This window comes from Miscanthus floridulus, chromosome 2, assembly GCF_019320115.1.
Source record: "Miscanthus floridulus cultivar M001 chromosome 2, ASM1932011v1, whole genome shotgun sequence".
NCBI lineage: Eukaryota > Viridiplantae > Streptophyta > Magnoliopsida > Poales > Poaceae > Miscanthus > Miscanthus floridulus.
This window is the reverse complement of record NC_089581.1, coordinates 47,146,429-47,147,573: the sequence shown is the minus strand read 5'-3', so window position 1 is coordinate 47,147,573 and position 1,145 is coordinate 47,146,429. Positions and strand designations below refer to the sequence as shown.

The 1,145-nt window shown below is 54.8% G+C and overlaps 1 protein-coding gene across 1 annotated transcript; it reads right to left on the bottom strand.

The window, feature by feature from the left end:
- Positions 1-239: 239 nt before the first annotated feature.
- LOC136536481 (uncharacterized) lies at positions 240-581 on the bottom strand. The gene has a single exon (XM_066528762.1). The coding sequence runs from the start codon at positions 579-581 to the stop codon at positions 240-242; it is 342 nt and encodes a 113-aa protein (XP_066384859.1).
- Positions 582-1,145: the final 564 nt, after the last annotated feature.

The following is a 1,145-nucleotide window of genomic DNA, read 5'->3' as shown; positions in this document are numbered from 1 at the left end:
ACTGGCTTGGCATTGGGGTCGGAGCCTCAGGGATCTGGCTTGGCATCGGGGTTGGAGCCCCTAGGCGCCGGCTGGGCATCGGGGTGTGTCTGGACCAGACCTTCTAGGATGCGGGCAGACGACTCATGGACATCGTTGATGAAGACACCACTTGGAGATGGATCCCACCAGTTGGCCAATTTTGTAAGAAAATTGGCAGCATTGTTGTCCTTTCGGGGGACATGATGCAGCTTGATGCCCTAGAATTTGTCCTCGAGCTTGCGCATCTCTTGGCAGTATACTTCCATGAGGGGGCTTTTGCAGGAGGACTCCTTCATGACCTGATCAATGACCAGCTCTAAGCCACCACGAACATAGAGTCGCATAGCACCAAGCTTGATGGCAATGCATAGTCCGTTGATGAGGGCCTCGTACTCTGCAGCGTTGTTTGAGGCTAAAAAGTGGAGGCGGATGGCGTAGCGGAGCCTACTCCCGTCTGGGGAGATCAGAACCACTCCAGTCCCTGAGCTAGGCGCCATTATGAACCCATCGAAGTACATTGTCCAATACTCGTGGGTGACGTCCGGGGTCGGTGGCTGCATCTCTGTCCATTCGGCGACAAAATCCACGAGAGCCTAAGATTTAATGGAGGTACGGGGGATGTACCTCATGTCATGGCCCATGAGTTCGAGTGCCCACTTAGAGATCCATCCCATGGCGTCGTGGTTGTGGATGATGTCCCTGAGCGGGTATGAAGTGATGACCATGACTTTGTGGTTAGTGAAGTAGTGCAGGAGCTTCTGGGTCACCATTAGCACGCCGTATAGAAGTTTCTGCACCTAGGGGTACCAGACCTTGGGGTCGGTGAGTACTTCCCCGACAAAGTATATGGGCCACTGGACCTTAAGGTGGTGTCCTAGTTCCTCCCTTTCGACGACCAGCGCGGCGCTTACCACATGGTTGCTGCTCGCGATGTAGAGAAGGGGTTCTCCTCGTTCAGGAGCGACGAGGATCGGGGCTGAGGTCAGGGACGCTTTGAGACTCTCCAGGGCCTGCTGAGCTTCCTTAGTCTAGACAAAAGTGTCTGTCCTTTTGAGGAGCTTGTAGAGTGGCATCCCCCATCCGTCGAGCTAGGAGATGAATCGGCTTAGGGCAGCCAGACAGCC